Source organism: Hyposmocoma kahamanoa, unplaced genomic scaffold (genome assembly GCF_003589595.1).
Source record: "Hyposmocoma kahamanoa isolate Upper Pololo Valley unplaced genomic scaffold, ASM358959v1 116, whole genome shotgun sequence".
NCBI lineage: Eukaryota > Metazoa > Arthropoda > Insecta > Lepidoptera > Cosmopterigidae > Hyposmocoma > Hyposmocoma kahamanoa.
Window position 1 is genome coordinate 898,507 of NW_020653391.1, and position 9,844 is coordinate 908,350.

At 36.2% G+C, this 9,844-nt stretch overlaps 1 protein-coding gene across 1 annotated transcript; it reads left to right on the plus strand.

Annotated features, from left to right (window-relative positions):
- The first annotated feature begins 2,263 nt into the window (after positions 1–2,263).
- Positions 2,264–7,966, plus strand: LOC113239740 (tubulin glycylase 3A-like). The gene is made up of 4 exons (XM_026476837.1): positions 2,264–2,282; positions 2,987–4,142; positions 5,482–5,985; positions 7,539–7,966. Exons 2-4 carry the CDS (start codon positions 3,206–3,208, stop codon positions 7,964–7,966), a joined length of 1,869 nt encoding a protein of 622 aa, XP_026332622.1. The 5' UTR covers positions 2,264–2,282; positions 2,987–3,205.
- The last annotated feature ends 1,878 nt before the right edge of the window (positions 7,967–9,844 follow it).

Here is a 9,844-nt window from a genome sequence, read left to right on the forward strand (position 1 = left end):
CTGTTTATGATTTTATTAACTCCACACTTAGAGAATTCTGACTTAAAAAAATACTCGGACCTACAACTTAAAATTGACATTCTCACTCTACAACAAACACAAGATAATTGAAGATACGATCTGGCAATTTGCCTTTTCATATATTTCATACTGAAGATTTTTGCCTTAACATTTTAATCATTGAAGAAAAATTTGAATCAAGATCTGGCAGTATGGCTTAGACGCCTTAACCTGTCCCAAAGGACGACAAATTTTACTACTAAAGGTACTTGTACATAGATATCGTCGACTAAACCTGCTCAGGTGATGAGAACTGTGGTGGTGCCGATAGTTAAAAACAAGAACGGTGACATTGGTGACAAAGGTATAATTATCGACCCATCTCATTGGCCACAGTAGTTGCAAAAGTACTTGATAGCTTGCTTAACAATGAGCTGGATAAATATCTGCATGTACATGATAACCAATTTGGTTTCAAGTCTGGACTCGCTACAGAAACAGCCGTGTTATGTTTAAAGTAAGCTGTCAAGTATTATACTGTTAAGAGCACACTCGTTTTTGCCTGTTTCCTGGACCTTACGAAGGCGTTTGATCTAGTCTGTTACGACATTCTATGAAAAAAATGCAGGAGATGGCTGTTCCAAAGGAAGTTATACGTATTTTTAAGTATTGGTATCAGAACCAGGTCAACGTTGTTAGATAGTCGGGGGCCTGTTCGGTTCCGTACAGGTTGGAGTGCGGGGTGCGGCAAGGGGGGTTAACTTCACCCATAGATATAGGATCACTTCACCTAAGCTCTTCAATCTGTACGTGAATGCGCTGATAGAGGAGTTCGGCAGCACGTATATCGGCTGTCATAAGTGTAGTCTATCTTAATAATATTAGCTACGCAGACGATATGGTGCTGCTGAGTGCTTCTGTCTGCGGCTTGTCGAAGCTGCTTCGATCTGTGAAAAGTATGCTGACAGTCACGGTTTGTTATATAATGTGAAAAAAAAGTGATTGCATGGTCTTCCAGGCCCTGGTAGGGTGTCTAGATAAAATACCATTTGTTAAACTTTACGGGTGTACCCTAAATGGAGTGGAAAAGTTTAAGTGTCTTGGATATTTTGTAAGATCGGGCCTGGAGGACGATGCTGACACGGAGAGGGAGCGTAGGACGTTGTCTGTTAGAGCTAATATGATAGGTCGCAGATTTGCTCGATGTTCGAGGGACGAGATCACCCACATCAGGGCATTTTGCACGTCCTTCTATACTAGTAGTCTGTGGGTGAAATATAAGTTAAAACAATACAACGCGCTACGTGTCCAGTACAATAATGCATTTAGGGTGCTGTTGGGGCTGCCTCGTTTGTGCAGCGCATCTGGGATGTTTGCTGAAGCGTACGTAGATTGCTTCCATGCAATCATGTGCAAGCGGTGCACATCACTGGTGCGCAGGGTGCGGGTCAGCCGCAACAGTATCCTAAAGACATTTACTGAACGCTTTGACTGTCAATACATGAACGATTGTAACATGGTGCATCTATTGATTAAATCTAAAATAGTATTCTAATTGTAATGTAATTTTATTATTATTTACTTTAATTTTAATTTTAATTCTGCACTAAATTTTGAATTTTATTTTTTAGTTTAATTGTATTAAATCTTTGTAATGTTTTTGATCCATGTTGGTCGAAATAAATGATTTGTTATTATATAAAAGCAAAAAAAAATCCCTAAGAATACCCGCCCATTAGGTCACTAAACGGGTCGCGTTTTAAACAGGTTACGAATGAGATTTTTTATAGGTACATTTTATATGGCATCGGGGCAACTGAGCGTTCGAGTGGCTGCGTCGCTACTTGCATCGTTCCACTCGGCCACAGTCGCCGGCTTCTCTCCGCCCGCCATTGTACAATTACTTCAGCATCATGCACGGCTACGGACGCGTCACGATCGCGATCGTCAAATCACTACTATGGGAAGCCGCCTTTGAAATGGATATTCGAAGTCTATGGCAATAAATGACGCTCTGAGAACATTGGTTCTTGATTTGAGCCATAAAAAAAAAATCAAGTGACATGCCAAGAATAGAAAAATCTATTTCTCCAGCTACACAATGTACATTATGGGGCTGAAAATTAAAAGAAATTGATATTACAATCTTCGCTGTTATGTAAATAGTGTCATAATGTGTGCTATAATGTATATTGTTTATAATAAATAACCGAAATGTAAGGAATAATATACAACACAATCAGTAAAATCATTGGTACATTATCCGCCAGATTAACGCACAGGTAAAGTTATATAGTTTGTAATATAACCGTAACAAGGACTTTCCACAGATCGTGTGGAAGAATTAGAGTAGACACGAACTCTACAGTGGCTAGTTGTTGGAAAATCAAACGTACAATAACAAGTTAAAGGATATTGTCTTACATATTATATTGTTGTATAATACATATTTATTTTATTTACATTTAAAGTAATTCATAATCTTCTGTATGTAATATTTAACCAGAATAACACAAGGGCGCGGTGGAGGGGTCGTTTTATTTAAGATTGCGAATTATTACATTGCACTGCATATAAATACCGAGCTTCCGAACAGGGATTAGTTCTGTCGCTTTGTTTCCCTAGTAGACTGTAAGTATACTTCGCCAGGCGAGCTCTTCCCGCACTTCTGGTAGTGCTAGCAGTCTGAACCTAGAGCCTGATTTTTGTTACTATTTATTTTAGTTATCAGTAACTTTGAATTGAAAATTTCTTGTTCGAATTCAAAAAACTCTTCGCTTCGATCATTGAAACAAAAGCTGGTGAACAAACAAACGCTTTTTAATCTTTGCAACCAGGAATTGGATCACGTATCTGTATTATCATTTCCATGTCTCAATGATTCACTTCCGTTTTAGGCACGTCTTGGGTGAGCTCGTCACATGTTTCACCTCAACTTGCTTTGATAGTCTAGATCAAGAAAAATATTAATGATCTCAATTTTCAGATCCACTTCACGCCATAATTAATGCCAATGGATACCAGTTCTATGAATTCCATTTAATTTTTATTTATTCACTGTTCAGTCCCATACCACGAAGCCTGTAATCGTTCCAAAATTTCGAGAAGAAATTATAATTATCCCGAATAGCATACTATCGAACCACCTCGATATCTGTCTTCATTCACACACAGTTCCTTTATTATTCATAGCTGTTTCAAGACGATGATGCAGTATTTGTACCTCAAACAAAAGGCTTTAGAAGCTGTAAAAAATAAAAAAATATTTACAGTTCAAGGACGAAATGCGATAGCAGTTAGAAAAGCATTACTTTATCGTGGTTGGGTTGAAAAACGATCTCCCTATCAATGGAACACAGAAGATTCTCAAGTTTCGATGAAGTTGTCGTCAAGCGACAAACGAGAGAACGTAATTTTATCGAGTTTGGTCGAAAAATGTACTCCAAATTTAGTTTGGGGTGAAAAAAATTTCAAAACAACTCAAGATTTTGAACTACCTATTAGAAATACGCTTAAAGTAAACAGGTTATGGAGTACGAAAGCCAGATTGTATACATCTCTGCAAAACACTTCCTGGAATTATATAGAAAATGTGGCGGAAGTCAATGCACCCAGGACGTATAGTAATACCAATAGCGACGATATAAGAGAATTCATATACGATTACTATCTGACAGCATGTACCAGTCTGATAAAACTGATTCTAGCAAAAGTACGGATGAAGAGACCCATATTTAAGGATACTGGAACAATTCCTATTAATGTATTTGTATTTGCTATAAATCGATGTACAGATTATTTGTATAAGAAAGAAAATTTTGATATAGATAACAAAGAATATGACCAAATTACATCAGAGGACTGGAACCTCTTCCTAATGAAATATCAGTCTATAGTTTCGGGAAAAGAAGTATTTCAGATAGATCCAAATCTGCCCACAATGATATCTTACGCTAAACGTTTGTTAAAAAGAATTCTAAAATTACGACCGCAACTAAGGTGTGAAGGCTGCTCCAATATTTGGATCGTTAAACCATCCGAATGCTTCAATGGTAGAGGCATTATCTTATCTTCCAAATTAGATAAAGTACTCGACGTTGTAACTAATTCTAGAAAGGAATGCATTATCCAAAAGTATATTGGTAAGAAAAGTAATGTATTGTTTAAAAATAAGACCACGCCTGCAACATTATAACTTTTCAGGAGGTTTAAAGTTTCTACGAACGAATTAGTCGATAAGGTTTTTATTTTTAAATACAATAATTATAAAATTTAATATTTACGTAATTAGTTTCATGTAATTCGTATTATTTTTAATACGTTCATGCAATAAAAGCACTTTTGACGTATGATCATATCGCCATCCCCGGAGAACAAAAAGATAACTGCCATTATCACAGTTTTAGTGTTATATCATATTTACGATCTTTATACACCTATACATCTATTCAATTTTTTTTGTGATTTTTAAGCAGTTACTTACGGAATAACAGAATAATACAATATTATTCAAATTTTCTACCCATGCCCAAGTGCACAAGAATAAGGTTATATGATAATATTAAACAAAATGAGTTACGTTTCTTAATATGACAAATGACAAAAGAATTATGTTCTCGTAAAAATAACTACGCGAAATACACGGGTTTCAGGAACTGAGAAATCTTCCTCAGGGGCTTGAAATAGGTCTTGATAGATGCACGCCTGAGGACTCTGCCGATCTTGTCTGTAACACCTCTCACGTAAGGTAAGATGGCAGGTCTTCGCTCGAATGTTGGTGGTTTCACACGGGGCCTATGGCATCAGTCAACCGTGACCATGGGACCTGTAAAGGGCCCGAAACGTCGGTTTGTTTGAATAAACAAATATACGCGATTTAAATCCGGAAAAATAGTTTCATTTCCTATAATTATTTATTATTGAAATATCTCCATTTTCGCTTAACTTACGGCTGTTTCATTTATAATACATAAAACACAAAAAATATTCTTTCCTTAAATCAAACTATTAATCTTTACGCTCAGTAGGTAGTTAAAAACTTCGTTCCGTGGCTTAGTTGGTATAGCGTCTGCCACAGTATGCAAGAAGACGTCGCGTCGGTTCGAATTCGACCGGATCGAAGGAATTTTTTCTGAGTGTTCGATCTTTGTATTAATAATTATAACAAACTAGTGGAGTAATTTCACAAAAAATAATTGAATATCAATTCAATAAAAATTTAATTAATACAGTGAATAGCGACGTCTCTCGCCAGGACTGGTAGCTGTAAAGGTACTAACTGGGTGATAAATCTGCAATAGATATCCATAGTTAAAAACTTATCAATGAAAACATGTTTTTTATTTTTCTTGAAATATTACTTTGTTGCGATTATCATTTTGTTCTCCGGGGATGGCGACAGACATGTGGCTTTATTATATGAACGACACGAATTATGAAGTGGTTTTTGGTTATTTTATTTTCACGTTGTGCTTTTTTCAGAGGCACCGTTGTTGGTATATGAAAGAAAATTTGATATAAGGCAATATTTTCTTATAACAAATACGCATCCGTTAAAAATTTGGATGTACCAAGATTGTGTTATTAAATTTTGTTCGCAAAAATACAGCCTAAAAAATCTTCACGAATCCATCCATATTACAACACAAGCAGTACAAAGACGTTATAAAAATTCTGACCCACACCCTGGACTACCGAAGAATAATTTCTGCTATTCAAACAAATACAGAAACTATCTAAAAGACACAGGCAAAGGGAAGTTCTGGGACGATGTAATATACCCTGGTATGAAGAAAATAATAATCGGAATAATGTTAAGTAGCCAAGAATTTTTGATGGAAAAGAATAATCGTTTTGGGTTGTACTGTGGCGATTTCATACTTGACAACGACTTCAGACCGTGGTTAATTGAAATAAACAAAACTCACTTTTATTCATCGAATGAAACAGAAATTTGTCACCGAGTCATATCAGATATTATTAAAGGTATATTAATAAATTTTTTTTAAATGCTCAGGAACACGGAAAGACTTTCCGTGTCATTTATGGACCATGCGACTTCTTCCCGGCCAACGCCTGTAAATTGAGCATGAAAATACATTACTGTCTGCTGCTTTACGAACATTTGCGCACTACGTCCGATTCGTATCAGGCACTGTACTTTCATTATCTGTCCGACGTTCGCTCGAACCATTACTGTCAAATAAGTAAGACTCCACCAAATTAAAAAACGCATGGTGCGAATAAAGCTTCATACTTGAAATTGTTTTTTAATTTAGTCGAGTTTTACTTATTTGACAATAATTGTTTTGGTTGGATGTTGAACGGAGAACGAGAGTACAGGACCAGCATCAGATCATATAATAATATAATCAGGATCCTCCCTGATAGTGTATCCTCCCGGATAAGAATCCTCACGACCTTAATTATTTAAAGATCCTGTTATGAAGTAATATCCAGGGCCTCTCAGCAATATTATATTGCTGAATCTACCTGCCTACTACCTCCCAGTAGTACCTGGATTACATTTTTGTGTACATTTCTTGTCCTCCTCTTTAAAGGTCAATTGCAGCGTCGGAGTCGTTGGTGACTATCATAAATAAAATTAGGATATGAAATACTATCAACGTAAGGTGTTTGACATAATTGAATTGGTTAGGTCTTTTGTATCATTTATGTTGAACACATAAACGTTATTATTATCAAAATTTTCATCATAAACTTTATGGTCATTAACATTATACTCATGACCATTATGTTCTAAAACTCCTTCATTTGATATAATTACTCTATCTGTTTTCATTTGTTCTCTATGTATTACAATATCGTAGTCTGAACTATTCTATCTACCCCGAGTTCCGAATCCGAGAAATGACGATCCGAAATGTCACAGGAATCATTTTATCTCTAGGTGTACAAGCAATATTCGTATTTTCTTGGTTTCGAGTCGGACTTAGTGTGCAAGCAACATCCGAAGTGGGTCCGAGTTTTCTAGATTTGTGTAGTCTCGGATTCGGAACAAATACGAATCGGATGTAGTGCGAATACGCGCTAATGGTTACACTTACCGCCACTCGTGCAGAGGCCGTGGTCGAACTCACGTCCTGTGCTTCCATGTCAAAAAAGGTTGTCAACCCTTGGAAAACGTGTGAAGTCCCCAATCCGTAATGACCAAAGCCCCCTCATCTGAGAGGAGGCCCATGCTCAGCAGTGGGACTTTTTTTATTATATCAAGTAACAGAACGAACAAGTCGTGCGCCGATGATTGTCCGCCTGTCGCAGTGCCACTCAGAGCTTTAAATAGCAAAGATCCGAGGGGCACTGTCACCCTGAGACAAAGTTTGACACGTCATGTGCCTGTAATTTCACCAGCACCCTTACCTTTCTAAACCAGAGCGTATTAATGCTATCATTACTGGTTGGCGACAGAAATAGGTAAGGAGGCAGTACTTCCCTGGACGAACCCTTTCATAAGGAGCTCCACTGATGTACATAGGTTGATGATGACAATCTAATTATTTTACCATTTCTTGTCTCAGTTGTAATCGATCATGCTCAGAATCCGGAAGCATCGACTGGTAAATTTGTATGCGTATACAGCCAACCAATAACACCATCGCTTCGAACTTGTGAATATGATGCTAGTGCTTTAGAAATAAAGGGTGTTCGAATACTACCACATCATTGTAACAAGGAAAATAGGGATAAAGAAACAAAAGATATGATACATAACGTAGAAGATTCAACAAGAAAAAAGTGTATAACGATTCCCGATAAAAGAGTTGATAAAAGAATCTTAGAACGACCATTATTAAATACTATTCATGAAATGGATACGTTATTTGAACTTGCTAACATAAAAATACAGGATAATGATAAGCATTTAAATGTTAATACCGACAGAAAAAAAAACACATTCATGACGCAAACGAATTTATATTTATTGGATGATAGTTTCGGGTTATAAGAATTTCGGTTCTTATAACTTGTATAAATGGTAACATAGACAATAAAACGTGCCCATAGGCGACACAAACAGATTGAACTTCAATGACAGAACCTTATTATGATAAACATTATGACGTACTCCCATAAATAGCACCATACGCTTGTGTAGAACAATCAACTTCAATTTGGACTACAGAACTGATTATTGTCGTAAATGTAAACAGGATGACGCGATAGAATTCGGTGTTGTAAGAAAACTGGACAATTATAGTATATGTCATAGGATTTTACCACAAAAGATGAGATAAGTTGTACCCTTGTTGTAATAACACTACATCTGCAAAATGACGACTTGTCAGTTTACACGTTTATAGATTTTACGAACAAAATCAGTCGAGAACTTTTTCGAGATTAATCGATAGTTTGTGAACGTAGTTCGTATTATTATACAACTTTAATTCAAACACTTTTGACATATGATCACATGTAGCTTTATTATAGCAAGAGTACAAAATTCACTTTGTTACACTATTACAAATGTCTATGATTTTTTACAATTGTGGTACAATAAAGTTACTAATATTTAAAAGAATACAATTCTTAATCCAATTACAGTACAATCTATGTCATGTTTTAACATTGGTCGTACAATAGTCTTTTAGAATGTTAAAATGAATAATTCCTAAGGTAAGTAAAAAATATGTAGGTACTATAGGAGTAAGCAGTTCCTTCAGTAGAGGAGTTAAATTAAACATTAACTAAATATTAAGTCAAAGAGACTACGATGCATAGTACCAAATAGCACAACAGGGAGACGGTGACTTTTTGATTATGACCGCTGATAACAAGGAGACATGCGCCTATAAGATACAAATAGAAACAAACGCAAAGACAGAACCCAATGATGATGACCACTGGAATATGAACGCAGACGAATAGAAGTACGTCTACAAGATTGAAATGCAATCAAATAGAAAAACTGGACCAAATACAAACGAACATATGAACCTTAACAGTATACAAATTGAATGACTGCAGTGACAAATATCATTATATACTGGCATTGACTTACAAATAAATGGACGACGGGTCTAATACAAAAACCACGAAAAAAATGTCCCAAGTCAACCTATTCGAAATTTAAATTGTAATGTCATCGCAGTATCGCGCTGTCAGTCGAACAAATGAAGACTAAAGCGGAGTTTGGCGCTCTGTATACGATTTTAGCGCCTTACAAGTGCGGACACTTTTTAGCGCGGACCCGACGTCCATATAATTGTAAGTCAATGTATATAGGTGTTTATTTCAAAACGACAGATGCTTGTAATTCCTTGTTCGGTAAGGGACAAAATCTTCGACAGATTCGTGATTAGGCACGTTCGCAATTCGACAGTCTCGAGTCTTGAACGGATTTCTAGATTCCTCAGATAAGTTATAAGGCAGAAACACTATAGTTGGGCACAAAATATCTGAATTCTACAACATAGGTCATTTGATACGTACAAAAAGAACAATAGGAAACAAAAAGTGATTAATGACAAACAAACAATAAAGAATATTGCAAAATCAATAAGTCTCTGATTTCCAATATAATTGTTTACTATTAGCAAATAAATCTAAATAGATATCTGTGATCGGAGTAATCCGACGTAAGAAGAGGGGAGTTATAAGTTTGAAGAATTTGACTGTGTGTTGGTGCCTCTGTATCTATGTGGCATCGCGATTATTCCCACTAGTTATTCTACACTTCTGTTGACGGAGGAACTACTGGTGCTTTTCTGTTAATAGAACAATTGGGATTTACGATTTCCAGTAGTTCTGTCGTTTCTGTCCGATTATTCCCACTAGTTCTGTTGTACCGTTCTATTGACAGAACTACTAGTATCGTAGCATACGG